The 27,268-nt window shown below is 40.5% G+C and overlaps 1 protein-coding gene across 4 annotated transcripts in view; it reads left to right on the top strand.

Moving 5' to 3' along the window:
- Nucleotides 1–27,268, top strand: part of LOC133477831 (neural-cadherin-like) — a 106,119-nt gene that overhangs the window by 46,829 nt on the left and 32,022 nt on the right. For all 4 annotated transcript variants that reach the window (XM_061773037.1, XM_061773038.1, XM_061773039.1 and 1 more), the window contains exons 7-19: nt 874–1,016; nt 2,322–2,494; nt 6,193–6,361; nt 8,275–8,445; nt 8,864–9,036; nt 12,070–12,237; nt 16,990–17,239; nt 18,873–19,000; nt 19,829–20,015; nt 21,525–21,668; nt 23,032–23,315; nt 23,697–25,305; nt 25,961–26,054. In XM_061773037.1, coding sequence (XP_061629021.1) covers nt 874–1,016; nt 2,322–2,494; nt 6,193–6,361; nt 8,275–8,445; nt 8,864–9,036; nt 12,070–12,237; nt 16,990–17,239; nt 18,873–19,000; nt 19,829–20,015; nt 21,525–21,668; nt 23,032–23,315; nt 23,697–25,305; nt 25,961–26,054 — 3,693 coding nt within the window. The remainder of the gene's footprint in view (nt 1–873; nt 1,017–2,321; nt 2,495–6,192; nt 6,362–8,274; nt 8,446–8,863; nt 9,037–12,069; nt 12,238–16,989; nt 17,240–18,872; nt 19,001–19,828; nt 20,016–21,524; nt 21,669–23,031; nt 23,316–23,696; nt 25,306–25,960; nt 26,055–27,268) is intronic.

The following is a 27,268-nucleotide window of genomic DNA, read 5'->3' as shown; positions in this document are numbered from 1 at the left end:
GCGCCGACGTAAATAGTCTGGCTTCTTAATGTAGGACACCACTTTGTGTTGTGTGGATGCTCGCACTTGGGTGAGATGGCGGGAGACTCTGCAGGAAGACAAACCAAGGGAGAGTAAATGTTGCCTCTGAGCTGAGTGACAGATTACAGGTCAGCCATGATGCCACAGACCCCGCTGCGATTTGGCAGAGATGAATCACCCATCAGTGTTCTTTAGTAAACCATCAATCACCTCTGACTTGTCACCGTAGACACCAACACCCCACTGCCATTACCCCACAGACACAAATACAGTTACTCAGGAAACAACACTAAATCTCACAAAAGAGGATTTCTGCTCACAATTGAAATTCTGTGAGGAAAAAAAAAACCACCCCATCTCACTTCGCTCCGCTCGCTCTCTTGCTTTCCTCTCTCCTCATGAACCTCTCACGCCTCGCATATGACTTTGCTTGTCACATCAGTGCCAACTTTCTTTTTGTCCTCTGGTCCGTCTCAGTGCTTCATGTTCCATTTCTCTTCCTCGCTGTGTCCTCCAAGAGGCACAGTTGATCGCCACCTCAGAGTGCTGTGTTCCACAGAGCTATATCGCTCTCCTGTGCCTTGCTGGGCGTCTCACTCCCCGGCACTTTTGAGCGAGCAAATCACTGTTGACATTTTAAAAAGGTTCTGGATCGAATAGCCCACGGTAGGTTTGGTATGCGAAAGCACCATTTGTGCAATAACTCCAGCATGCCACCAGACGCTATCATTTGTTCCTGGTCTGGCCAGCTAAGAAGACCAGAAGGTTAAATCACAGTGACACAGAAAAGCCGCATCTATAAATCTCATCCGCTTGCTCATCCCTTGCCCTTGTTAAACTTCTTCTTTGTAGATATCGAACGTTTGTTTCGGAGGATGCAGGCCCTAACACCCTCGTCGCCACTGTCCTGGCCAAAGATCCTGACGGTGATGGGATCATCTACTCCATAACTGCTGGGAATGAGGAGGGGAACTTTGTCATTGACAGCCAGAAAGGTGACGCGTCCTTATTTTACAGGAATTCTTCACATTTGCTCTTACTCTAATTGACAGTCCAATCCGTCAAATCACACATTCAATATTCCATAATACATTCCTGTGACATGAGTGCCCTTTAAATTCTCAATGTCACCATGTCATGACATTAAAAAAAGGTAATTTTGATTCAAATGCTGCTCTTTCTGTAATAATGTTCATAAATATTAAATGCGGCAATTTGTAGGAAAATTCCACAGTGGATCTTTCCTAGCGGTGCTGCAAGGAATGCTCTGCGGCAATTCCAAGGTTTTCTTTTTTACCTTTTGATCCAAATCCAGTGGCAATCACTTGAGACATTTGTCACCCATCCATTTCAATTCAATTTCACAAGAACTGAACAATCATAGTTTACGATCTCCAGGCTATGCTCTGCAAGCGCCTCTTTTGTTTGTGTCATCGTATTATATTCCTTTCCTCTACTTCTCTGTATCCACGAAGCAAAAAAAAAAAAAAAAAACTGAATCAGATATCCTTTGTGTGTTCTGAAATTCCACCGTACGACCTCCCAATCACTGTACTGTGTATGCAAAGAGGGCAAGCTCATTAACTAGCTCATGTCATTGGCAAACAAGTGTGACATTTAGGTTGTGAGAATAAATACGTACGTCCCGCAGCTCGCTTATATTATTGTTGTGCTGCAGTGGTGACAATGTCACACGTTGCCATTCGGAGCAAAGACTCCGTGGGCAGCCGGAACTGTAAGTAAATTGGGCGAGAGGAGAGTCGGCCTCGCGTCTGTGTGCATCAGCATGCTGCGTCTTCAATCACGAGCATTGAAAGAGATGAATAGAATCACAACAGGAGAATAAAAAAAGCCCCCTCGTTCTCTCACTTCAATGACTTTCCCGCACATCACAGGCCGCTTTCTCATCCTGCAACCTCTGATGAGCATGTCTGTATTACTGTTAACTCGAAAGACGTCGACTCACAGGCGACATCTTTTCATCTCACCTTTTATCTTGACAGCTAAATGAAAGTAGACAAAGCGGTCCAAGAAGAAGAGGATAGAGCCTTCTGCTGAGCTTGGTTAACCTGATTCACTCAGTATTTTGTTTTTTGTTCAAGTGGATGAGCTGGCTGGAAATCTTGTCAGTTATATTCGAAGTGTGTGAAGTCACCACTGTGAAATTGTTTTTGGGATTCCAGCGACATATCAGCTTTTTACATTTTTGGACTGACTGCGCTGCCCGCTAGCCGACCACATTGAGGTCTGCATTTTTCATGATGATCGCGTGTATATGAATGGCTCTGTGGGCTTTGCAGGGTTGATTCGACTCCGCTCCACGCCCTTGCCCAAGCTTCAAGGCCTGGAGTATATCCTGAACGTAACAGCCACAGATGACAATGCATCGGGCGGGCTGCACCCACTCTCATCCACTGCACGTATTATAGTGGGAGTCGATGATGTTAACAACAACAAACCTATATTTGAAGAGGTGAGGGCCACTTTTTCTTCTGTTGTTTACTCACTTCCAAAGTGAAATTGTGTTTCCAACAAGCAAGCCTAGTAACACCACTCATGTACTTCAACAAAGTGTCTGTGCTCAGAGTTTTGATTTGAACTCAAATTTGCGGGAATTACCGTATTCGGGAAATGAGAAATGTTACTTTGTTCGACTCCAGTTCATTTGCCTTTAATATTTTTTGCAGACATTTAAAAATATTGTTTTTGGTTGCTGTCAAGCTGACTGAAGCCTACACAATCAAAGACTCATCCTACGCTTGCTTCAATTATTCAGTCTCCACATTCTCCTCATTGTGCTGATGTGCTCTCGTCAATCCTGCTCCCTTGTTGTTTTCTCTTATCCTTCTTCCCCATTTCCCTGGCCACCATCTCTCTCCGCTCTGTGCTCTCAAGAGTTCTGATTAGCCTGTGCACCAACTCTATCTTACGGTTCCCTATTGGGATTTCAATTAATAGCTGAAAAAAATACATTATCACTACACAATACAATAGCTGTTTAATTAACTTCCTAATGAAATGGCATTTACTGAAACGCTTCGTCAGAAGATCAACCCTTGCATACTGTTGCTCCTGAAGGTCTTTGCAACTTGAGTGTGAGATGTGTTTAAAGTAGCAATTAAAAAAAGTGTTTTACATCCCTTACAGATGTTAACTTTTTATAGGGCCCTCAGAGTAATACTACAATAACTGTTTATCTATAATATATTGTTAATATTGTTATACAGTGGTGCCTTGATTTACGAGTTAAATTACTCAACTCATACTTATCTCACATCAATTAAAAAGAATGGAAATGCCATTTATCCATCCTCCCCAAAAAGAACCACAATTTTGTATTTAAAAAAAAAAAAAAAGCAATTAGCACTGTATTTTAAAATATGTACAACGAGTTGTATATAAAAACATAATGAAACACAATGTAAAGAAATAAACTTGTTTTTCGAAATATAATTAAGCCCAATGTTTGTGTTGTGCCTATTAGATGACGTGACCGAGTGAGTGCTGTACCTCACATTACATTATACTCTCTCTCTCTCTCTCTCTCGCTCTCTCTCTCCCCCCCTGCGCACAGCAGCTGCTGGCTGCGTTAGGTGAGCCGTCTGTCTTTCTTAAGTGCAAGTTACACTCCAAAAACTTCAGCTTTATAATGTGCTATTAAGAAGCTGACAATCACTGCACTTTTCACTTTGTTGGGAGCCATAATTAATGTTAATTTACAGCAAAAAGAAATGAGCATTACATGTGGATCTCAGGAAACAGTTTGTGATCCAGGCAATATTTGTCCAAAAAATATGTCCGTAAACCGAGTCGTCAGTGAACCGAAGTTCCACTAAGTTTCCAATTTAGTTCCTCCATTTCTTTTATTTCATCGGAGCAAGGGAGGGTCTGAAGCAGATGCTCAAGTCAGGTCATTGCTCACAAGTCAATGCAAACAAAACAAAAAAATAAAAACATCTTGTATCTCTAAAAATTCATCAGTTCTGTATTCATTATTTTATTGATAATCTTTAACGTTCTATCTTATTAGCCTTTGTGGTGGATATAAAAAGACAGCAGTAAACATGACATTGTCAGAGGCCCACTGCACACTACTTTGAACAGTAATTTTAACGTTAGTACTAAACAACATAAACGGTGTCCTGACTGGTCAGCCAATAATGTACACCTGTAAAGTCCTTTGGAAAAAAAATACTATAATTGTGCTAGTAGGACATTATACTCAGAGGTGGGTAGAGTATCAAAATATTGTATTCAAGTAGGAGTACTGTTACTTACGAATAATATGACTCAGGTAGGTCATTGATGGTGTAGTAGTACACTTGCCTGACTTTGGTGTGGGCAGCGTCGGTTCAGTTCCCACTCAGTGACGGTGTGAATGTAAGTGCAAATGGTTGTCCGTGTCTTTATGTGCCCTGCGACTGACTGGTGACCACTTCAAGGTGTAGTCCGCCTTTCGCCCGAAGTCAGCTAGCTGGGATAGGCTCCGGTGCCCAGCGACCCTAACCAGGATAAGTGGTGTTGGAAATGGATGGATGGATGGATGGATTACTCAAGTAAAAGTAGTCCTCCAAATATTTACTTGAATAAGACTATTGAAGTACTCAGTGAAAAAACTCAAGAGTAACTTATGTTTTTTGTTTTTTTTCAATCAGAGCATGAACATCAAATAAAATAATGAATAATACATACATGGATGTCCACACACACATGCCACCTTTTCAATTTTAAGTGCCCATAAACCAACAACACATGCATTGGGCAATACAGAAACATGAAATGCTTTATTCACCGAAATGAGTGAATGACGAAGCGCTTTGCTGACCGGATCTTATAAATAGTGCGCGCGCGCGTGTGTGTAAGCATGCACGAGAGAGATTACAGCATGACACGTTATCTCCAAAAAAGCATGTTTTCCAGTGATTAAGCCCATAAGATAGGGCTAATGTTGCCATATGCACTGGCAAAGAACAATAGAAATAACAACTCGGTAACACGTTCTCTAGTATTGTCCATATTTCTGTCCTTTTCGTCCATCTTTGGAGAAATTACCAGACTTACTTAAACTGGGAAAGACAAACATTAGGGAGTATACTCTGAACCTTCTTCCGCCAACTTTCACAAATCCACAAAGTTATTTCTCAGAGTTACTCACTAGCAGAGCGACTGCACTCTATGGCGCATGGACGAGGGGGAGAAGACGAAGCCACAGACCGTGCCCGACTCCAACGGACTAGTTCGGCAAGTCTGGTGAAGACTCGGAATGCCACTCTGCAGGCCTACCTCCAAAACTTGCCTGCTGGTGGACAACTCTGCTGAACATACGAGCCCCATTTCCAAGTAACACCAGGAGTATAGAATCACTTCCTTCTTGCCCCCCCCCACCCCACCACCTATCTCTCTGCACACACACATTTACACTGATATCCAGAAGAAAGAAGAAAGAAGACTTGTTTTGGTATAGTGTAAATGGATGTTTAACTTTGAAACAAAGTGCAATCAAAATATATGCTACAGGAAAGGCATCAAGTAATTAACTGATCTTTGTAATATTGACTCCTTATATTTGTAATCGGTAATTGTTTTGCTTTCCTACAAGAACAATTAGCGGCCAGTGTCTTGGAGCCATAACCCATTTAATTCCTTGCTTGTTATGTTGTATTTTGGGCATTTACTGTATATTTGCTATAAAATGATGGTTTACATGTGCGGCTGGGCTCACAACCTCCCCAGCATTTCCACTTCCTGGCGTCTGCTCCTCCTCCACTCGTCTTTGTCTTTTTCATGGTCATTTGGTTGAAAGAGATGCATGCATTTAGAACCGATTCCAAACTAGAAGGGCTCCAGAAAGCAGCCTTTTATCTGTTTTATGTTCATTAGAGGTAATGGATTGAATCCTTGCCAAGACAAAGCTGCTCATTGCTGGATCTTCAAAAGAATCAACTCAAGTGTTTTCTATTCACAGATGTGGTCTACTGGGTCTTGGGCTGTAGATAGCAAACAATATTGTGTTTCATGTGAAGGACTTGCCTGTGTATGTGCACTGACCCGCAACAGAATTAATTTATCTCGTTTGATCCTCAGTCTACCAGTGTTTTACCTCACATGAGGATTTTTCTGTGTATTTCGATGTCACTATTTTGTCTATCCTACCCACCATACCTCTTTCAGTGCCAGCAATATCGTGAGCAGGCTTCAGTGCTGGAGAACCAGCCAACAGGCACTTTTGTGTTACAAGTGCATGCTGTGGATGCAGATGAGGGAGCAAATGGAAAAGTCAAATATGGCTTAATGCACAGAGACAGTGCCATGCCTGCCTTCAGAATTCATCCAGACTCAGGTAGCGTAATGACACACACAGTCTTGGCTTGGACACATTAATTAAACATTAAGTGCAGACTATCCAGTATTGTAATAGTTTTAATGGACTTCAACTTCAGTTGAGAGTGGATAGACTATCACATCACTTTAACACAGATTTTCTACTTTCATCGGAGTCTCTAAATCACAAAAACTTCTCAACACAAACCATTTGTGATTTGGAGGAGAACTCTGCACCTTATTATTATCATTTCTTTTTTAAAGAAAGAAAAAATAAACTTGAAATTCCAATTCCTGCTGAAATTGAATGCTCGGAGTGCCGTGGCAGAGCCAAAATGTCTTAGAAGTAAACTGAAGATATATTTAATGTGCAAACTGATAAACTTGATTGTTTTTAGCAAATAATCATTAACTTAGAATTTTATGGTTGCAACATGTTCCAAAAAAGCTGGGACAGGGTCATGTTTACCACTGTGTTACATCACCTTTTCTTTTAACAACATTCAATAAACCTTTGGGAACTGAGGACACTAATTGTTGAAGGTTTGTAGGTGGAATTCTTTCCCATTATTGCTTGAGGTACAGCTTCAGCTGTTCAACAGTCCGGTGTGTCCGTTGTCGTATTTTACGCTTCATAATGCGCCACACATTATCAATGGGAGACAGGTCTGGACTGCAGGCAGACCAGTCTAGTACCCGCACTCACACACTTGCAAAATGTGGTTTGGCATTGTCTTGCTGAAATAAGCAGGGGCGTCCATGAAAAAGACGTTGCTTGGATGGCAGCATATGTTTCTCCAAAACCTGGATGCACCTTTCAGCATTAATGGTGCCTCCACAGATGTGTAAGTTACCCATGCCATTGGAACTAACACAGCCCCATACCATCACAGGTGCTGGCTTTTGAACTTTTCGACCATAACTGTCCGGATGGTTCTTTTCCTCTTTGGCCCGGATGGAGGATACGACGTCCACAATTTCCAAAAACAATTTGACCACTTTCCACTTTTCATCAGTCCATCTTAGATGAGCTCGGGCCCAGAGAAGCTGGCGGTGTTTCTGGGTGTTGTTGACAAATGGCTTTTGCTTTGCATAGTAGAGTTTCAAGTTGCACTAACGGATGTAGCGCCGAACTGTATTTACTGACATTGGTTTTCTGAAGTGTTCCTGAGCCCATGTGGTGATATCCTTTACACATTGATGTCGCTTTTTGATGCAGTGGCGCCTGAGGGTTCGAAGGTCACGGGCATTCAATGTTGGTTTTCGTCCTCGCTGCTTACATGCAGTGATTTCTCCAGATTCTCTGAACCTTTTGATGATATTATGGACCGTAGATGATGCATCCCTAAATTCCTTGCAATTGTACGTTGAGTAACATTGTCCTTAAACTGTTGGACTATTTTCTCACGCACTTGTTCACAAAGAGGTGAACCTCGCCCCATCTTTGTTTATGAATGACTAAGCAATTCAGGGAAGCTCCTTTTCTACCCAATCATGGCACCCACCTGTTCCCAATTAGCCTGTTCACCTGTGGGATGTTCCAAACCGGTGTTTGATGCGCATTCCTCAACTTTCTCAGTCTTTTTTGCCACCTGTCCCAGCTTTTTTTCCCAGGCATAAAATTCAAAGTTGATGATTATTTGCTAAAAACAATCAAGTTTATCAGTTTGAACATTAAATATCTTGTCTTTGTAGTGTATTCAATTAAATATAGGTGGAACATGATTTGCAAATGATTGTATTCTGTTTTCATTTATGTTTAACGCAACATCCCAACTTCATTGGAATTGGGGTTTAACTTTCTTGGTGATTGATGTGCACATGGAAGAAGGATGAATGCATGTATATATTAGGAATGGTGGAATGTATTGTTGGATATGTGCGTACGCATTTAAAATGACAGCTGATTACCGTTCTGCTCTGTCCGTCCAGGAGCGATTGTGACGGCCCAGAGGTTTGACAGGGAGCGTCAGAGAGAGTATTCCGTTACAGTGACGGCCACTGATTGGGCAGAGGAACCGCTCATTGGAATCTGTCAGCTCACTGTCCAAATATTGGATGAGAATGACAATAGCCCCAAGTTTGAGAACATGCGCTATGAGTGTAAGTCCTTAATGACTCCAATGCTACCTCATCATTTATAATTAGAATTAAAATGTAAAACCTTTTGTTTGCCTAATTTCTACATTATGGTGCTCTGGATAGCCGTTGACTGTTTCTTGGAGAAAATAAATAAATAAATCAAGGTGCAAACTGATTTGCTATTGGCTGTCTCATCGTGAGACAGAGGCTTCAAGTTTTTAACAACTGCAAAATATGATTTGCAATTGGTATTGAATAATTTTGAGTACAAATTTTAATAGTGGCAGCCCATAAATGTCAGTACTATCGGAGCTGGTACATTTTGTCAATGTTTGACAGGTTATTGCGCCAATGCTTTCACCTTATATTCATACAAACATTGATTACATACGTTTCCACGATTACAGCTCTTGCATCATATCATATGTGCCCCATGTAGACTTCTTGAGAGAGGATACTTTGGTCGGTACCAGTTTCCTGCGTGTGGCAGCTCATGATGCTGACTTTGGCACTAATGCAGTCGTCACTTACGCCATGTCTATGGAGCAACCAGAATACCTGAAGGTCAATGCTGTCACCGGATGGGTGTACGTTAACCAACCCATATCACAGGTCAGTCTTAGCAGTCTGCAGACACACGCACGCATATGCACAAAGTCTTAACATTTCAAAAGGTTGCAGAATGTAAATGGTGAAGCTGCAAAAGGCTACTGCACAGTCAAAAAGTGGGTGTCCAGGATCAAAGGTGAAGAACAAGAGCCTGATTTGAGTGAGCTCTGTGACACATGAGATAGAGAAAATCATAGAGTCACCATTGACGACTTCACCATCTTGTGTCATCATTGACGACATAACCCTAACCCCATACATATTTTGTCAACCTGAAAATGTTTGTTGGTACATGCTTCAAACAAGTTTAAACTACAAATTTCAGAATTAAAAAAAAAAAAAAGAGGTTAAATTAAATTGAGTACATGACTTGTTAACTGTCGTGATTTGGCTTATTCATGTGATTTGCAAAGTATGGCAACCTCACAGCCCAAAGTCCATCCATCCATCCATTTTCTGAGCCGCTTCTCCTCACTAGGGTCGCGGGCGTCCTGGAGCCTATCCCAGCTATCATCGGGCAGGAGGCGGGGTACACCCCGAACTGGTTGCCAGCCAATCACAGGGCACATACAAACTCAAGAAAAAGAAAATTACTTGACAAAGAATGAATGACATTCAGTCAAGCCTCACCAAAGATTTGCGAATAGCTGGCGGCCCCCTTAACAATATTCTATAGCAAAAGGAAATTACAAAGGCAGACTCCATCATTTTCTTGCACAATTGCAACTCTCATAGCACTACCGCAAAAGGTAGCGTCTATGGTCTCCTTTATCGCTGTTTTGTTGTACATTTTGTACCGTACGATACTCTTGTTCACACCATAATGGCGGCATACTGTGACAAATATTTTTTCTCTCCTTTGAGCATATCCAGGAGGTTTTACTTTCTCCTGGAGCATTATATAACCTTCTTCTGGCTCATAGGCTCATTTGCGTAGGTGCAAAAAGGTGCATTATTCATCAAATAATTTTTGATATGTTCAACAGAAAAATGTGTAAGTGGGTGAATGGCAATTCATGAATCAACAAGGGTTGACTATATTCCTTTTTAAAAGGTTAATTATTTTAGTTATAAACCGTTATGAGTCTAACGATCCCAGGGTTGAAGCAAGGGCAGCCAGACTTGTACACATCACACGGACCCTTTGAGCTCAGCTGCACCCTTGTTGTTGACTAAGTGTCAGAAAGTCAACTTTTGCATTTTTCATGGGTTCATTGCACATTTTCTTCTTTCCCAGCATTTAAAAAAAAAAAATCTCAGTTCTTCAACTATGCAGCTTTTTTGCGGCCAAAAACTTGCGATAGCACTCAGAGCTGTGTATTATTCAGCATACTTTTTAGAGCATGGGTGTCAAAATTCTCTGATCATTTTTTCCCACTGACTTTGTTAAATTGAAAGTGTTAAGCCTAAACCTACACTGAACAAAGCTGTTGCATATTTAAGAATGGCTTCAGAGGGTATTTGAATCAAGCCACAATCTGTGTTGTATAACTCCAATTGTAAAAGCCTTTATTAATGAATTGTGATGTTTGCAATGTCTTGTCTGGCGCATTACTCAATTTGTATTTCCTTCTCACAGCCTCAGTTTGCAGAAACCTAGTACTTTGGTACATATTCACATCACAGTACACTGTTCCCAATGGGAATTTATTGACATTGAACAGCAGCGCTTATTCATATGCCAGAGAGCGATGCGTTTTCCTCCATTGTTAAGAGGAATAATGGAAAAAGATAGTAAAGTTTAGATTGGGCAAAAGGTTTTATGGATATTTTCTGCTTTTAAATCTGACACGTTTGATGGAAATTTAATGTAAAGTCTTGTGAACAGTATAAAGTCTGCAACTCACATGCTTTTCAAGCAACAGCTGCTGTGTCCACAATGGACATCACGGATAACAATTATTTTTTTCTTTAGTTTCATGGAATAATTGTGCTGGCTCAAGAATACAAATGGAATTTCCACCGGGAAGAGAAAATGTAATTTTGATTTGAGACTTCTTTATGTCAGACTATAATAATCTAGTAACAGAATAATAGAAATGCTGGGTCCTTATTTCCATTGAGAACATACCGCATCTGAGGTTTTGAGATATTCCCAAAAAAGGACGACAAAAAAAGTGCACCATGGCTTAAATTTTCTCTTAAAAAACACCTCATGAAGAAATGAATGGTTAAATGTTTCAACACTAGTCTTACTCTTGAATGCAATGTTAATGTCACACATCAAGATAAAGAAAAGCAAACACTCCAATGAGGTGTTTAGCTAATTTGGAGTTCCAGTATCTAAATTGGATGGATAGGTGATCGAAATTAGCCGTTTATTTCCGAGTGGTTCAATTATAGAATAATAACGACAACGAAGGAGTTTTCGCACTACCCGAGTTACAGATTAATCAACTTTTGCGCGTATCACATTACTGCTTCTGTTATTGTTAACATAAATAAATGTATTCAATTATTACCTCATAGAACTTCGTATCTTCTGGTTAAGGTGGAAATATAAAGTGAATACCTTCATCATCCATTGAGTCACAATTTACAATAGTTGAGTCACTTTCACTGTAGAACACTTTCACATTCAGCCCCAACTAAATACTAGATGTACTTTCCATTTATCATTTATGATGAATTACCCGGTATTTAATTGTACTGTGGCAAATCTTTCAGATATTTATGATAACTTGGTACTTTAGTTATTTGGTACATTGTACCCTTTTATTACACAGATGAATAACAATAATATTTTACTGAAAACTAATCAAACTAATTAGTGAACAAATTCCTTGTTTACATTTTTGATAATGTGGAGTTATCATTTTGGTACAACATGGAAAATGTAACATCTTTTTTGTCACCAGCCATAATTGGACTGTACATGCGGACGTTTTAATGAAGCACAACTGGGAATATCACATGCTTTGACTTTATTGCAAATACATTATTCACTCTTCACAAATATTGATCAGTTAGCTTTCTATTTCTCAACGACACCTCTTACTGATGTTGAGCTTTTTCTTGTGTCTCTGTTGAACTCAGAGGAGCTATATCACACGGGACATCAGTGCAACTGATGGAGGGAACAAGAGCACATCTGTGGAGTTGGCCGTCACCATCACCAACGTAAAAAATCAACCCCCACAGTGGGAAGAGGAGAGCTACAGTGTCATCATCCCTGAAAACACTGCCAGAGACACACCTATAACGGTACTCTGTGTGTGCATGCTTGCATGTGTCTGTCTGTCCTCGACAGTGTCAATCAAACTCAAGCATTATTACGTCTGCCAAGCGCACTAGTGTGAAGGTAGTTTGGTTAAAAACTGCAAAAATGCCAATTTCAGAAAAACTGAAAAGGTTGCATTCATTAGGTTGCGGTGGAGGAGCTGCGACTTGGACTCAAGTCGACTCAAGTCACTGTTTTGATGACTTGCAACCTCTCGAACAAAAACTAGAAGGCTTGAGACTTGACTTGGGAGTTACCGACTTTGCACTTGACTTGAGACATGATGACATAGATAAGATACAGCCACACTATAACATTGAACATTGTTTATCATTTGAAGACCCATTCTGCCCAGGAAATATCTGTAAATTCTTGAGTATGTTTTTAAAATCAGTCACTAGTTAGCTAGATATGATCCAAATGTTCAGGGTAGCGGACATTCAGCCATTGATTAAGCCACACGTCTATTTTGATAATAATGATTATTGTAAATATGGTTTCAAATAGTGAGTTAAAGGAAGTAGTAAGGGTTTTAAAATAGGGTACATTCTAGTTAAAAATAGTAGGTAAATGGGATCAATTTTTTTTTTTAATTAATGAACGATTTAATGAAATGGGTTAGTAAAAACTACAATTCAAAATTCATACAAAAACATATTTTCCCAGTTGGAATGAGAACAGTTGCAGTGCCAGCAAGAAGTGCCCCAGTTGGTCAAATCTTCAGCCTTGGTGGAATATATTATGGTGCCACGCTTTTATACATGCGCAAAATAGAGAGTTGAGTCAATCATCACATCGTGCTCGGTATGTAGACGCGACCAATTAAGATTTTATATTTTGCCAATGTTGCTGTCTATATTTTGGGGTAGGAAAAAAAACAAGCTCAAGTTGTTTGGTGAGCAAAATGAGTTTGGATTGACAAGCAGATATTAAACTACATTACATGATAATTATTGAAGTTGTGTCATGAAATGGTGTTGGGTGTGAGTGCATTAACTTGAGGTGGCATACATCCGATACAGGTTAGGATACAGTACATTGCCCAGAATAGCATTATTACTATTTCTCTTTTTATGAAGACTAGATACTGCAGATGAGACGGCGCGAATAGGAAGAATTGACTTGGGACTTGATTTAACTTGAAATAATCTGACTTGCCCAAGACAGACTCAAAAAACCCCCCCCAAAAATAACAGAAAAAAAAAAACCTTGAAGACTTGAGACTTTCATGTGTGACTTGGAGTGCTGTTTACTGCGATTCCACGTGGTTCGTTGGGGTAAACATAATTCCACTTTGATTCTACACTTTCCTTAATTCTACTGGGATCAAAACAATTTTGTTTTGATTAAGTCAGACAATAATTGTCCCATTTTCATTGTTGTACGAGCACCCATAATCTGATTTTGTGATATACACAGTGCGAGTATCACAACATCATCGCACAGTGAAGTTACCGCTCAGAAAAGATGACGTTGCTTGGCGCCTGCAGCTGTTCAGCTAACAACTCTTGTTTGCTTCTCACTATATTTCCTATTAAGCCAAAGGCAATGGAACAAAAACAGGAAATATAGACCCGCCGAGATAAAACTTGTACCATAATAGTGCTAAATATGACTTAACAGAACCAGTATTGCTCTGCTTATTTGTCCACATGGCAAGACACAATCATCTCCAACTACCATGACGGTGGCTAACCGGAAGTATATGGTGTATCACAAAATGCAAAAGAAAAAAAACAGAACAAAACATATTTAAGTCTTTGATGCTGGCTAATATTAGGTTGGCTGAGTTTTTTGTTTTTTTTCCAGATTACAATAGGTACAGCAGACAGACAAGGGCTCAGAACAGTAGGTCACCGATGTGCACTGACAGCTCGTAAAATGACGATGGTTTTATTTTCTTTTCTTTTTTTAATTGTTGTAACTTCAAGGTGTGGTACTACAAATGCAAATATTCTCATCAGTGTTCCTCACAATTCACCTAAGACCAAAACCGGTTACTTAGCTCATTGAAAATGTGGTATGTTCTCAGGGGCAGCACATTTGTTTTTGTGTTTTATTAAATAAAACCACAACTACGAAAAAACCAAGCCAATGCTTGGACCTGGAACAGGTGGGAGATGTTTTTGTTGGGCATTTTAAAGGAGATTACACTGCCATTTGTTATCTCACGGTGCTTTTCTATGCACGGTATTGCAAAACAGGGTGTCATCGAGTATTACAGTAGTGCCTTGAGATACATGTGACCCAACTTCTTCAGGATCAGGACTATTTTTTACTTTGACTTGTGAGCAAAAACTTGACATATGAGTGCTGTATGGTGGCAGTGGACTCAACTCCACTTCACAATAAGCTGTAATGATACATATTCACAAAAGTAGGACCCCAAAGCATACAACTACAAGTATAGAGAGACTAAGACAAGAGACTAGCAAATGGAAAAAAAGCGAAGCTATACATGAGGAGCAAATAAACACATGAGAACAGAAGGTAGAAAGGAAAAGTGGAAAAAGTGGAATACTGAATCTTACTTGACGAGGATATACAAACACGAAGCAACTGGTGGACAGTTAACAATCGTCCGGCATCTGCCTCCAGTTTCCCCTGCGCCTTCCCTTTCCGCTCCCGAGCCAGCTGTGTCGACATAATAAACACATACGCTCTCACATGTGGGTCTTCCACACAGAGCCTACCAATCAGATCCAAATATGGACAAAGCGGATACAAAACTGGGTCAAACAGAAGTAGCTGTCAGAGGGGCCTTTTCTGGACACTCTTATGACAAAACCAAAGTGGGTTTTTTTCTAAATGAAATTGACACTTTTACACTAAGTCCATGTTAGAGAGTACTTTATGGAGGTCTAAATTGCAAAAAATGCGAGACCTTTAATGCTAATACGTAATGGGGAAATGCCGTAGACGGGCTAACGAATAACTTCAATGTGGCGGTGTTTTAATGCTTTAAGAAACGGATATATGAACAGAAACAGTGTAAATAACATGTAGACCGAAAACATAATAAAAGCCACAGGCATATATTCTTTACCCTCTGTGAAAAACAACAAATATTACTGCGGCTTACTGAGTCACTTTACAGTAGTTCAAGTCTTCTTTGTATGTGCCTGCATGTCTGTATGAAGCGGCACTTCGGTGGCCAAGTCACGCACACCAGAAAGAGCTGGAATGAATTAATCTTGATGCACAAACTGTTTAATTATTTACATTCTATTTAATTATGTTATTATTACATGCTTTTTTGGGAAAGAGTAGTGGAGGCTAGACTCAGGACAGAAGTGAGTATTTGCGAGCAACAGTATGGTTTCATGCCTAGAAAGAGTACCACAGATGCATTATTTGACTTGAGGATGTTGATGGAAAAGTACAGAGAAGGTCAGAAGGAGCTACATTGTGTCTTTGTTGATCTAGAGAAAGCCTATGACAGAGTACCCAGAGAGGAAGTGTGGTACTGCATGCGGAGGTCTGGAGTGGCAGAGAAGTTAGAATAATACAGGACATGTACAAGGGCAGCAGAACAGCGGTGAGGTGTGCTGTAGGTGTGACAGACGAATTTAAGGTGGAGGTGGGACTGCATCAGGGATCCACCCTGAGCCCCTTCATGTTTGCAGTGGTGATGTATAGGCTGACAGATGATGTTAGACTGGAATCCCCGTGGACCATGATGTTTGCAGATGACATTGTGATCTGCAGTGAAAGCAGGGAGCAGGGGGAGGAACAGTGAAAAAGATGGAGGCATGTACTGGAAAGCAGAGGAATGAAGATTAGCCGAAGTAAGACAGAATATATGTGCATGAATGAGACGGTGGTGGGGGAAGAGTGAGGCTACAGGGAGAAGAGCAAGGGTGGAGGACTTGAAATACTTGGCGTCAACCGTCCAGAGCAATGGTGAGTGTGGTAAGGCAGTGAAGAAACGGGTCCAAGCAGGTTGGAACGGGTGGAGGAAGGTGTCAGGTGTGTTATGTGACCGAAGAGTCTCTGCTAGGATGAAGGGAAAAGTTTATAAAACAGTGGTGAGGCCAGCCATGATGTACGGATTAGAGACAATGGCACTGAAGAGACAACAGGAAGCAGAGCTGGAGGTGGCGGAAATGAAGATGTTGAGGTTCGCTCTCGGAGTGACCAGGTTGGATAAAATTAGAAATGAGCTCATCAGAGGGACAGCCGAGGTTCGATGTGTTGGAGACAAAGTTAGAGAGAGCAGACTTCGATGGTTCGGACACGTCCAGAGGAGAAATAGTGGTAGAAGGATGATGGGGATGGAGCTGCCAGGCAAGAGAGCTCGAGGAAGACCAAAGAGAAGGTTGATGGATGTCGTGAGGGAAGACATGAGGGCAGTTGGTGTTCGAGAGGAGGATGCAGGAGATAGGCTTACATGGAAAAGGATGACGCGTTGTGGCGACCCATAAAGGGACAAAACCTTAAAAAATTGTGTTGAGATTTTTTGTGGTGGCTGGAACGGTTTAATGGCATTCCTATTAAATTCAATGGGGAAAGCTGGTGGATGCAGTGTTTTGAGTAACGAGCATGGTCATGGAACGAATTAAACTTGTATCTCAAGGAACCACTGCAGTATTGAAAGGGTGAAACCAAGAAGGACATAAGAAAACAATACAACATAATATATATATATATATATGTTGAATTTGACCATGATTTTCCATCAAGCTCCTGCTATGTTAACATTCAGGCTGACTCTCCTGTCTGTGGACTCCATTCAGACAATCAAGGCAACTTCTCAGCTGGGAGACCCAAGGGTGACCTACAATCTGGAAGACGGAATGGTCCCGGAAACTAACATGCCAGTTCGTTTCTACCTCTCCCCCAATCGGGAAGATGGCTCTGCCTCCATCCTGGTGTCTGAGCCTCTCGACTACGAAACAAACCCCTCTTTCTCTTTGCGAGTGCGAGCACAGAATGTGGCTGCAGTGCCGCTTGCAGCGTTTACCACTGTTTACGTGAATATCACAGGTATGGCTGCTCGGGCTTTCACTTGTTTTTATTGTAGCTATACAGTAACATTAAGCTTCTTTCATGTTTATTTGAATAGGTTTTCACTTATCGCCACTAATCCTTAATCAGCAATCCTCCTTTTGAAAGACAACACGAGCTAGTTTTGTTATCATTTCGGTTATACAATACTTACTGACATGAATGTAAACAAACAAAAATATGGACTAAAACTAGAGTCTCTCGACATCTGATATTGTTTGAAAAATGTTAGAATTAAGGAGTCCTTATTAACGTCATATGAGGATGTTTTTTTTTTTTGGGTATAGATGGTAACTTACAAAATAAAACACATACCTGAACTATGGTTAAAATTGTTAAAATTGAAAAAGTGGAGGAAATTGTAGCAAAAAAATAAATATCATACGTAAAGTATAAGCATGGGAGGTATGGTAAATTACTTGTTTTCACAGTCATTTAGCATTTCTCCATTTTTTTTATTACTGACTGTAAAATGAATGTATGAAAGGTAAAAAATATACCATTCCAGTGTAAGTTATAAGATAAATATACTACTGTAGGGCTATAGAGCTGAGTAACAGTTTTAAAGTTAGTATGGCAAAATTAAAAACCCAATGACAATTTAAAAGTATATACAGTAGTTAAAATTCTAAATTGTATGAATGCATATTATTAATATAATCACATATTTAATGCAACAAGAAAAATAAGAGTATAGGATATTTTCTGCATTGCTAAGAATGTCAAATAGATGTAAAGAAAGAGCCTTCAGTTTTGTCACCGCTTAAGTGCTATTTGCTTCTTTTTCTGTGTTGTCTTTCAAGACCCTTCTGCTTTAATTCCAATTGAGCCAATCATCTTGACATAATCTGAATCTATAGACTTGTTCCGATCTCAGAATAAACGCAATCAGTACCAATGCAAATCCTTCAGTGATGACTGTCGCATGGTAACCTGCCTGAGTACTTCTGCTTTTTGCCTCTTTAAGAAAATAGCTATAGCATTTGCACCAGCACTGACCTTCAACTTATGCCTTTTTACTTACCACTAAATCCCAATAATAAAACCCCCATAATCGATGGAGACCCCTTGTCTGTTACAGCATTTCTATCTGACCCTACCTGAAAACCTAAATATAATGACACCATAAATGTTTCAGTTGAAGGAAACTGTCAAAAAAGTATTGGCATCCTTAACAATAAATCATTCCATTCACCATGTTGACTGATAGCCCACAGGCCCACGCTTGCTCTCTTTCTGGAGCACACATATTTGAATTTAACAATTCTTAAAAAAAAAAAAAAAAAAAAAGAAAAAGAAAAAAAGGAAACATGTTTAACTAGAGTTTTTTCCCCCTCTGGTCACAATTTCAGCATTTTAATAATTTAATTAACATTTGGCTTTATAATTACTTGCAACACAAAAGTAACTGGATGGATTTTAGTAGAATGTTAGGCACCCACTAACTATTGCTTGATATGTTTTATAGTCTTTGATTTTATTATACAGTTTATTTTACATTACATGCACGTGGAGAAATATTACTCCTGGAAAGGCAAACATTATTGCAGGAACTTTGGCACTTAACTACTTTCTGAAAATGAACTTCAACTAATTGTCTCTCTTTCCCAAGATGTGAATGACAACGTGCCGTTTTTTACATCATCCATCTACGAAGCATCAGTAACAGAGGGGGCCCAAATAGGAACCTCAGTTCTCCAGGTGTCGGCTAATGACAAAGACCTGGGTCGTAATGGAGAGGTTTGTACTTGTCACTGTCACTGTCTGCTCATGTGTTTTGGTTAAAAGGAATCTAAAAAATAGTTCAATCAACAGTGGCCCAAATTGTAACTGTAATAGTGTTAATATAAAATGATCAAATGAGTTTTTGTTCTGGCAAAGACACAGCTTGATGTTTGACAGACCAGTAAAGCGATCGTGATCAACAACAAAGGTACAGGTTTAATTATTCACCTCTTCTACGTTGGCCCTTATGCTGTGTATATCAATATCATTAATATAATATATGATTAATATTGATGTATTAGCTGAAATTTGAAGATCAATTGTTTAAAAAAACCCTAGCCTTTACTTACAAATCTGTCACAACATAAAACTGACTGACAGCGATGACAGGAAATGTAAAGAATGGAGAAATCCAAATCCAAATCCAAATCCAAATCAAATCCTTTATGGCAGGTGTCACCAACATGCTGCCGGTGAGGACCGGGTCACCCCCAAGGACCACCAGTGGGTCTATTCTAAAAATAGCTCACCAGTGATGGGAAATTGTGATTTCCTAGGAATTTTGTATAATTGGTCATTTGAAAATGTAAAGACTTGGAGAGATGTATAGATATAAAGTGTTGCATATTATTTTTTTTGTTTAGATTTGTTGATAATGATAACAGTTGTTGGAAATCATTAACATGATCAGTGTCTTCATATAGCTACATTGAGGAATATCATTAATTATTAATAACATATATTTAAAGTTAATTTGAGCAAATTTATTTCCGAAGTTTTTATTAAATTGTTAAATATCAAAAGCAGCATAGGGTCAATCACCACACTGCCTTTAATCCGCAGATCACTTACTCTCTCCTGAGCGACAACAGCGGTGACCACCATTTGTTCCGAATAGAACCCAAACGAGGGGTCATCTGCACCGAGGCCGTGTTTGACCGTGAGGCCCGCAGCTCCTATTTGCTGGAGGTCCAGTCAGTGGATGCACAAGAATCTGCTCGGCCTGGCAAGAACAAACAGCCAAACTCAGGTAATTAAATGTACTGTTCTATTTCCAATAGCGATTATTGGAAATCGAATAATCGGTTTAAATGGCAGAATGGCAGCCACGCTTCGGTCAGACTGCGCCAGGGCAGCTGTGGCGACAAGTAGCTTACTACCACCAGGGTGTGACTGAGGAGTGAATGAATAAAGCGTGAAAATGGAAAGTGCCTTTGACTGCCCAGAAAAGCGCCTAATACCGTAATTTGACTGTGTTATTATTATATATTGCTTGGAAAGAGCTGTTCCCAATGAATTTGCATTTCTAAAAATGAAAGATATATGGACTTTAAACTTTTCTCACTTTTTAACTCATTGATATTATTCTGAACATAACTGCACCTAATTGAATTGAATTAAATCTTCCAATGACGAAAGGCATGCTTCGTCTCACATAAAACAAGACCATGAGACATGCTTTATCGTTCAGCTTGTGTTTAGCTCATCATTATTCAGTACCTGTATTTATATTCAGATAAATATTTCAAATTCTCAGGCTGTTTGTAAGATAGTTACGTCTGAATTAACCACAGCCTTTCTGCAAGTCCCACAAGTTCACTGTGTGCCTAAAATTCAAATCCAATGTTGAACTTTTCTTGAAAATAGCACTTCATTGCCATTACTTTCATTTACACTGAGGGCCTTGTGAATCTTAATTGGATGTATTCCTCCTCCATGACCATGCTGCTTCATGCTCCTTTCTGTGAAAACAGCTGAAAAATGTCTCACCTCTCCCTCTGTTGCAATTTGCACTTGCATTTTGGGAGTCATAAATCCTCTTTCTGTATCCAGAGTGACGTGAATATGACGTTTATATTCCCAAGTGCAAATGTTTGTGAAGATGGCATTATGCGTAAAGTCTGATGTTTTGAAACAGGAAAGCCTTCGCTCTCAGATTGGCTGGCCTGCTTAGCATTTGCAATCTGCTTTAGCTGTGTCTTATGCGACGTATCTCCCATATCCAGAAGGGCTCATCTCCTCTGCAAACATTACCTGTCTTTCTTCATCACCCCTGGGATACACAAGAGGAGGGGAGAATGTAAAAACAAGTAAAGACACATAATTTACTCTATTTGGAACACAAAAAAAAAAGTCAACAACATGAGGATCGAATGAGCGAGGTACAGATAAGACAAAGACACTTGTCAACTTCTAAATATTTTATTTTCCCAACAGTTTTTTTTATTATTTTGGAGTCTACTACAAAAAAGTCAGAGAATTGGCTACATTTATTTATTAGCAATGTTCAAAAAATTGTCCTAAGACCAATAGTTTATATAATTTGCTCCAGTTTTCATAATAGCGCTGTGCCAGATTTCCATGTTAACAAGTCACATTGTGTCAAGGCAAACGTCACTTGTGTATGACAATGAGTCTTATTCTGTACTCCGTCATAAAAGAATGGGAGAAGAATGCACAAACGTCTGTCAAAGTGGTGCCTGAATTTATGCGGTGTTGTTTCTAATTTCTCTGTTGCCATTCTCTCCTTTTGGCACAGACACGGCATATGTGCGTGTCTTCATCAGCGACGTCAACGACAACAAGCCAGCCTTTGTTCAGAGGCTCTATGAAGTGGCCGTGGATGAGGATGCAGATGTGGGTCTGGCTGTTGTCACTGTCAGTGCTAATGATGAAGATGAAGGTATGCCTCACGAGGCAACTGAGTGGGGAGAAACAAAGAAAACTTTACTCATGACACTTCTTACAAATGAAACTCAAACAAACCAGATAACTGCAACCATTTTGTTAGCCTTTTTATTTTCTAGATGACATGCTCTCAAAATACTGTAATTATATTTGGACTCCGGTGTGCCAAGTAGAGTCTTTATTGTAAAATAAATAAATAAATAAATAAAATAAAAAAGGGTGCATAAAATGACCCCATGAGCAGTCCTCTCACTTTGTTGACACTGGTTTAGTGCACTGGATTTAGAAGCAGTCATGGTTTGGTAATGCACTGATGCACATATGTTCCAAAAAGAGTGACAAGCTCCCACTCAGTGGGTGGGTGGGATTTAAGCAAAAAAAAAAAAAAAAACAGGTTCTCATCCTCCATACAGTAGTAGACTGAGATCCCTTTATCAGACACGTTTAGGTCCGTTAAGCAAGTATTTATGGCGAGTGGGGGTGCGGCTTATGCTGAACTGCATCACTAATGATGAATAGTTGTGGAATAACACCAACCCCCAATATTCAAGTGTAGCACTGTTGCACTTCTATGCTCAATCTATCATGTTTAAAAACTCCAGCCTGGGCTTGACTGCTGTAAGCCTGTCAGATCTCAGAGGGAGACTGGGTGCACTTTGTCAGATCTGGTTGTGTTAATAGTACAGATTAGAGTATTTACATGGGATTGGAGCTACTTTAACCCAACGGGGTGATTGAAAGCAAATAATGTACATTCCAGGAGATTATTTTATCTGTTCCTATGTCAAAGCGCTTGATTGAATGGTCTGCATGTAGTCAGAGAGACCGAGGGCGAGTTTAGACATTCACTACATTGCCCTAACCCTCTGTTAGAGCTTTAAAACAATTCCCTCGATAACACTATCGGAGTGCATTGCTTTACTTTTGTCTTGCATGCATACTTTTACTTTTGTCTGGTCTTCTTTTTCAAATTAATGTAGGATTGAAGCTGAGAACATGAGGTTCAAAGTAAAGAGTTAAAAACAAGAAACGGATGAATGTAAAACGACTAATGTTTAGATCTTGTAGGAAATGAGGTGTAATAACTTTGATGTTACACTCACTGGTTGTTCCAGACAAAAAGTACACTAAGGCATTACACATCTTCCAGGGATTATCAAAATGCTTTTTTCACAACAGGGGAAAAGAGTATTCTTCATTCAAATGGCTTGTATACACACAATAGCGTCCATCTTAATTCCGCTTCCCCCTTAAAAATGCCACCACAATGTTTTTCTGGAAGTGAGTTAAAACTGTTTAGCATCAGAATCAGCACAGTCATTTCATGTTTTCATGTATTTTTGTGATTTCTCTCACAGGCGCCAATGCCAAGTTGCGCTACCAAATAACATCTGGCAACAAAGGGGGCGTTTTTGACATAGAGCCAGAGGTGGGGACAATATTCATCGCACAGCCGCTGGACTATGAACAGCAGAAGAGGTACAAACTGCTGGTTCTTGCCTCAGATGGAAAGTGGGAAGATTATGCAGCTGCAGTGGTGACAGTGGTAAATAAAAACGATGAGGCACCGGTCTTCTCCATGAATGAATACTATGGATCAATCACAGAGGAACTTGAAGGGTCTCCGGTCTTTGTGCTGCAGGTAAGATACTTGCTTTACGAGTGCTGAGGTTTTACACTCAAGCCAGCACCGTGCCCAAGTGGTTAACACTGCTAACGCCATAGAGGAATGTTCTTGGTGGAGTTAGCATGTTCCCCCTCTGCTTGTGTCAGGTCTGTGCTGAAAATGTACAGTATACTGTCTGCTGGAGTTGTGCATCTCCATCCATGACCAAATGGATAGAAATGTGTTTCTTAGGAGGTCAGGACAAAGTAGGATTTAGTCACTCTTAAAAAGTTTTTAAAAGTGACGATGACCTTACCCGTTTTGCTTGAAGGGAGCACCTGAAAAGAAATCATTATAAGCTGGTCTTGTTAAAATCAATGAAAATTTATTTTCTTATGTTGTTTTTAATCTCTGTAGGTAACAGCAACTGACCCAGACAAAGATGCAGACCAGGGGGCCATACGATATTCCATCCATGGCCAAGGGGCAGAGTCACACTTTATGATCAACGACATCACCGGCGAGATGTATGCCCAGCGCACTATGGACCGAGAAGAACGTGCTGTCTGGCGCTTTGTTGTCATGGCAACAGACGAGGCGGGCGAGGGATTAACCGGTTTTACGGACGTTATTATCAATGTGTGGGACATCAATGACAATTCACCCACCTTCTCTTGCCTGCCAGACAATTGCCTTAGTAGCATACGGGAAAACTCACCTCCTGGAACCTTTGTTGTGGAAATGACGGCTGTAGACCTTGACGATGCTGCTGTAGGCCAGAATGCAATCCTGACCTACCAAATTACTGAAAATGTGCAGAACACTAACAATGAAGACCTTTTTACTATGGATTCCAGCACTGGCACAATATCAGTGGCATCTGATGGGCTGGACCGGGAGTTAGTAGACAGTTACCGGCTAGTCGTGGAGGCCTGCGATGGAGGGGGAATGGCAAGTACAGCAACCGCCACGATTATCTTAACAGACATTAATGACCATGTACCAAAGTTTCAGGAGGAGAGGTGTGCTGCTTGTGTGCCTGAGAATGTTGATGTGGACACTACCATTCTGGAGTTGGGTGCCATGGACCCTGATGCCGGTGCATACGGTCAACTGGCATTTTCTGTGATAGATGGAGACCCAGAACAACAGTTCTATATGGTTAGTCACAGACTGGAACAGATGGGTGTTCTGAGATTGAAGAGGAAGCTGGACTTTGAGAAGCCAGGAGAGCAAAAATTTAACTTGACTATCAAAGTAGAAGACTCTGATTTCTCTAGCCTTATCCAGTGTCTGGTTCTAGTTGAGGATGAGAATGATAATGCCCCTGTGTTTGCCCAGAGCTCTCATCTTCTCTCCCCTTTGAGTGAAGATACAGCTGTAGGAACCACTATCATCCAAGTGGTAGCTACAGACTCTGACTCAGGTTCAAATGGAGAGATTTTGTACAGTATTCTTCCTCAATCTGACCCATATGGACATTTTACAGTGAGCCAATCTGGTATTATTACAGTCGCCAGGCCACTGGACAGAGAGGCCGTGGCCAGTTTTGATTTGGTTGTAATAGCGATCGACCAAGGTAGGCCAGCCCAGACTGCCAGTGTAATGGTGTACTTGGCACTGTTAGACGTGAATGACAACGGTCCAGAGCTCGAGACAGTCTACAGTCCTGTGGTGTGGGAAAACAGTCCGGCACCTCAAGTGGTGAAGCTCAACACAAGCTCAACGTTGCTTCAGATTGTGGATCGAGATTCCCCAGAGCATGGGCCTCCTTTCCTCCTCTCCTTGCCTTCAGTCTATTCGGCTGATTTTCACCTTCAGGATCATGGGAATGGCTCAGCCACACTCACAGCACTACGGAGATTTGACAGGGAACGGCAAAGCAAGTTCCTCTTGCCAGTGGTGATGATTGACAGCGGCTATCCACCAATGACTGCCACAAGTACACTCACTATAACCATTGGTGACCAGAATGATAATGCCCATCAGGCAGGGGAGAAAGATATCTACGTGTATAGCCGCAGGGGTGAGTTGCTGATTTTCTCTTCTATCTTCCTCCTTCCCCTTTTGTTTTAGTGACAAATTGATTGATGAGGAGAAAAATGGGCTATAGCTGAAGGCAAAGGTTTTTACTCCCGTACCTGCTTTGGGCAATCTGGAATTGTAATTGTGCAGTTCCAATTACATTGCACTAGTTTGTTGTGTCTTCTTCAAATCTTTTCCAAATACCATAGTGTATCCTTGCCTTCCTAACCCAAAGCACCTCTAAATATCATATTACAATGTAGAGTCATCATTACTATATTTGTCTTTTTTTTGGTCGATACGCTGGAGTAAGTTAATTAAGTAAGCTTGTTAGTATTTTATTTGCATGCAAAACTGCCTGAAAGTACTGGTAATGGTGGAAAACAGGAGCACTGTGACTCATCCAGACTGCTACAGTACTTTGGCACTGCGGGCTGATAATAACATAATCCATACTCAGATAGGCCGGCTTCCTGAAGCTCCACACTCTCTGAAGTGGTGCACTGGGAGCCTATTCATCCTAGCAGTAGGCTCCACAGTTATGATCATAATAAGTAGACAAGAATGCAAGATAAGAAGGTAAGTGTTGGCATCAGCAGAACTCATCCCAAAACAATGGATGTGTGTGTGTGTGTGTGTGTGTTTACATTGAACAGGAAGGATGGTAAATGTATCACTGGGGAAGGTACATGCAATAGATCCAGATGACTGGGACAACAAGACCTACACTCTTGAGACAAGTGCAGCCAAGTAAGAGCTTCCACCCGAAATCAGTGAATTTGTGTGAAGATTAACTTCCACTGGCTATTGCCATTTGGTTGAATTCAGCCTGTATTTCTCTGTTTTTTTGTTTTGTTTTTCTCATTGGGATAATTTGACCTGACACATAACTAGTAAATGCTTATACTCATGCTACATTAAACACCGACACATTAATGTATCGAAACACTTAAATGGATACTAATAATGCACATCAGCTTTGATTGACATTAAAGACCCTGTAAAGTCATTTTCATTTTTGAATTGTTGAGCTATAGCGTTAAACTCCTTTTCACCATCTCAGTTGTATAGATTTTTTTGGGCCACCATACAAGTACTGAGCGCTTTCAGTGGCTATTCAGTACAATTAGGGATAATTAGTTGTCACCCGCGATCCGGCGCAACGGCGTTGGGGCCTGCCCAACTGGCCACAGCCACGCTGTGTGTGGGCCCTCACAACGGAGACACTTCAGGGAAATATAACAGTTTATCACTTGCATTAGCTCACAAGCTAATGAGCTAACTTGCAAGCAAGCTAATAAGGCAGCGAGCTCGCCAGTACAGCGTCGGCTCGTCCGCCTCACTTTATTTTGTGTCGTATGTGCATTCACCGCATTCAGCAGATAGGCCGGCACAGTCCTGTAGCTCGAGGGAGGGGTTTATTTTTCACGATTTGGGACCTTTATTTGATATATATATTTACTTTTGTTTTTGTTTTGTTTTATTATTTTCATTCAAATTTGGCAGACTTGCTAACAACACTCTTCTCGGTGGTGTGTCAAATTCACAAGACATTTTTGGGTCCCTTTACAGGGTCTTTAAAGAAAGTAATTTCAAAAAAGAAAGAGAGGGAAAACAAATCTATTAACCTGGAGCCCATGCGGGTTCAACGATATTCACAGAAGTAACAACCATACATGCTCTGTGAAACTCCTCCAGGGATCTTATGCATCTACTCAGTATTCAAAAACCTGATTATCAGATAACAAATACCAATTGGATATTTGTTTATTCATACACCAATTTCTGACAGTTACCATGACAAATATCAAGTTCTTTTTCGAAGTTTTGGGGGGTAAAAGATTAGCCTTTGTTTTCCTCTTTCCTCAGTGTGGTTTTATGTATTTTTACTGGAGTAATTCCATGGACTGAAAAAAAATCCACTTGTAAGGATGCCGTCTGTCTTTGCATCTCTGAAAGAGATA

Source organism: Phyllopteryx taeniolatus, chromosome 5 (assembly GCF_024500385.1).
Source record: "Phyllopteryx taeniolatus isolate TA_2022b chromosome 5, UOR_Ptae_1.2, whole genome shotgun sequence".
Lineage (NCBI taxonomy): Eukaryota > Metazoa > Chordata > Actinopteri > Syngnathiformes > Syngnathidae > Phyllopteryx > Phyllopteryx taeniolatus.
Note: the sequence above shows the minus strand (reverse complement) of the source record. Positions and strands in the feature narration are given on the sequence as shown.